Genomic DNA, 2271 nt, shown 5'->3' on the forward strand with positions numbered 1-2271 from the left:
AAGCCTTAAAAAATAAAAATATCTCAAACCTTAGGTTTTTCCCTCCTTCACTGAGAAAGATTCTTCTTTTTTTTTTCTTTTTTCTTTTGGCGGAACTGGGGATTGAACTCAGGCCCTCTGAGCCATCTCCCCAGCCCGAGAAAGATTCTTATAAGTAATAATGTGAAAATGGGCATTTCTCGCCTTCTTATCTACCCCTAAATTAAGTTACATACACATACTTGCATGCTATTTCATACCTGAGTTTCTGGTTTATATTTATCTACCCATGGTTCATTTTCAGACAAATATTCTTTGAAATTTTCTGGACCATAACTCTGTTCTAAGGAAGATAGCTTTCCTCTTTTTCTAGCTGGGGCTTTGCTGCTTTCCAGTGTGGAAGGCACGTTTTTCCTCCTGTGACTTGAGTTATACACCCCTAAAGACGCAGCAGGAATAGCAGAGAAGGCTGTAGTTTCTGAAAAGTCGTCAAATGATGGGTCTACCCAGTCTGTCACCTGAAACAAAGACACTATGTAAATATTATTATATTTTTTCCCTTTATATAATGGAACTACTCTGAAAACAAAATAATCACGTATTTCTGCATAACTGAACTGTTATGGAAATAAAATATTCCTATATTTATAACATTAAAATAAAAATCTTAGCCAGGCATCATGGTACACCCCTGTAATCTCAGAACTTGGGAGGCTGAGGCAGGAGGATCACCATGAGCCTAGGCTAGTAAATTGAAGGTCAATCTGAACTACATAGTGAGACCCTGTCTCAAAAAACAAAAAAAAACAAACAAAAAAACCAATATTTCACTATACAGGGGTGTGAGGGCAATCTGATCCTAATTGGTCTGGTTTTTTAAAGCAAAAAAAAATTAAAAAAAAAAAAAAAAAGAATTTAGAAAGGTGAATAAGAGAATGAGAGAATATTTTTGCGGGGTATGAAGACTGCTGCAAATTTAGGAAGTGAAACCAAAAACACCAGTCCAAAATGAATGATGACTGTTTCAGGCCATATTTAGTAAAAAAGTAATGTGTAATTTGCCTGTATGCTTCAGTGTAAGATAAACTTAAGTGCTAAGCCAGCTAGCAGTCCCGTCGGCTCCCTGTACCACCTGCTGACAGGAGGTGTGGAGATACAGAAAGCAGCACAAACCCCAAGGAAGCACCCAGCCCTCAGGCTTCTAGTGAGACTGGGCACCACCAGGCCGTGAGGTTGCTCTTCAGGGCATCTGATTTCCCTTTCTCTGACTTACAATAGGGCAGGGAAACTGTGGATGTTCAATTTTTATTTTTATTTTATTTTATTTTATTTTTAGGGGAAGGCTCTACAGCGTGTTCAGGGTCTCACTACTAGATCAGACTTGTAGTGATCTGCCTATTTACAGCTTCCCAAGAGCTGGGATTACCGGCTGGCACCACTCCCAATCTCAACAGTGTCTCAGTGCGTCCCGGGGGCGGGGCCAGCAGGGAACGCCCAGGGATGGAGCCCCTGGCCCCTGCGCCTGCTTGTAGGCAAATTTATTTTATTTTATTTTTTTTGCAGTACCAGGGATTGAATTTAGGATCTTGCGCTTGCTAGGCAAGCACTTATTCTACTGAGCTATCTTCCTGGCCCTTGCAGGTGTTTTAATCTACTAAGCTATTTGGCTGGCCCAGATGTTCAATTTTTAAAAACATATTTCTTTAAAAAAAAAAAAACAAAAAAGAAAAACAGAAACTCATATTACCTGTTCTGGTCGCCTTTCCAAGACTTCAGCTTTTAACCAGTTTTCAACTTCTTCAATTTTCTTTTTATGCACAGCAAGCTCATGCTAAGATAAAAATTTCAGGTTTAAAACATTTTAACTGAACAATTTTTGATTTATCAGCACCAACTATATTTAAACATTTTCAATGAAGAAATTTGTAAGCCAGTAATATGCTATTGTAATAGCACACTGATACTGTCCTTTTGGTTGTATTTGAACTTTTACATTAGCAACTTATGCTGAAAGAATATGAACATCAGGTAAATCTGGAATTATGAAATATTTTACAACCCAAAAATACATTTTGGGAAGGGAAGAGGGATGGATATTTCATTTATCAAAGAGCTAAGTAACTAAATAAATCCTATTGGGTTAAATCTAAGAAAAAGCACAAAAGGTACAACTTCTTAACACTACTTGATAAAATGTAAGCCTTAAAAAATAAAAATATCTCAAACCTTAGGTTTTTCCCTCCTTCACTGAGAAAGATTCTTCTTTTTTTTTTCTTTTTTCTTTTGGCGGAA

At 37.3% G+C, this 2271-nt stretch overlaps 2 protein-coding genes across 2 annotated transcripts in view; both read right to left on the reverse strand.

The window, feature by feature from the left end:
* Positions 1–1837, reverse strand: part of Rad17 (RAD17 checkpoint clamp loader component) — a 42391-nt gene extending 40554 nt beyond the window's left edge. The window contains exon 1 of the mRNA XM_023704117.1: positions 1727–1837. The gene's annotated coding sequence lies outside the window, so the exon portion shown is untranslated. The remainder of the gene's footprint in view (positions 1–1726) is intronic.
* LOC111813489 (cell cycle checkpoint protein RAD17-like) overlaps positions 218–2271 on the reverse strand; it is a 6360-nt gene continuing 4306 nt past the window's right edge. Inside the window, exon 3 of the mRNA XM_023704226.1 lies at positions 218–497. Coding sequence (XP_023559994.1) covers positions 234–497 — 264 coding nt within the window. The 3' untranslated portion in view covers positions 218–233. The remainder of the gene's footprint in view (positions 498–2271) is intronic.

The sequence above is a fragment of the Octodon degus genome, unplaced genomic scaffold (genome assembly GCF_000260255.1).
Source record: "Octodon degus isolate 3935 unplaced genomic scaffold, OctDeg1.0 scaffold00001, whole genome shotgun sequence".
Lineage (NCBI taxonomy): Eukaryota > Metazoa > Chordata > Mammalia > Rodentia > Octodontidae > Octodon > Octodon degus.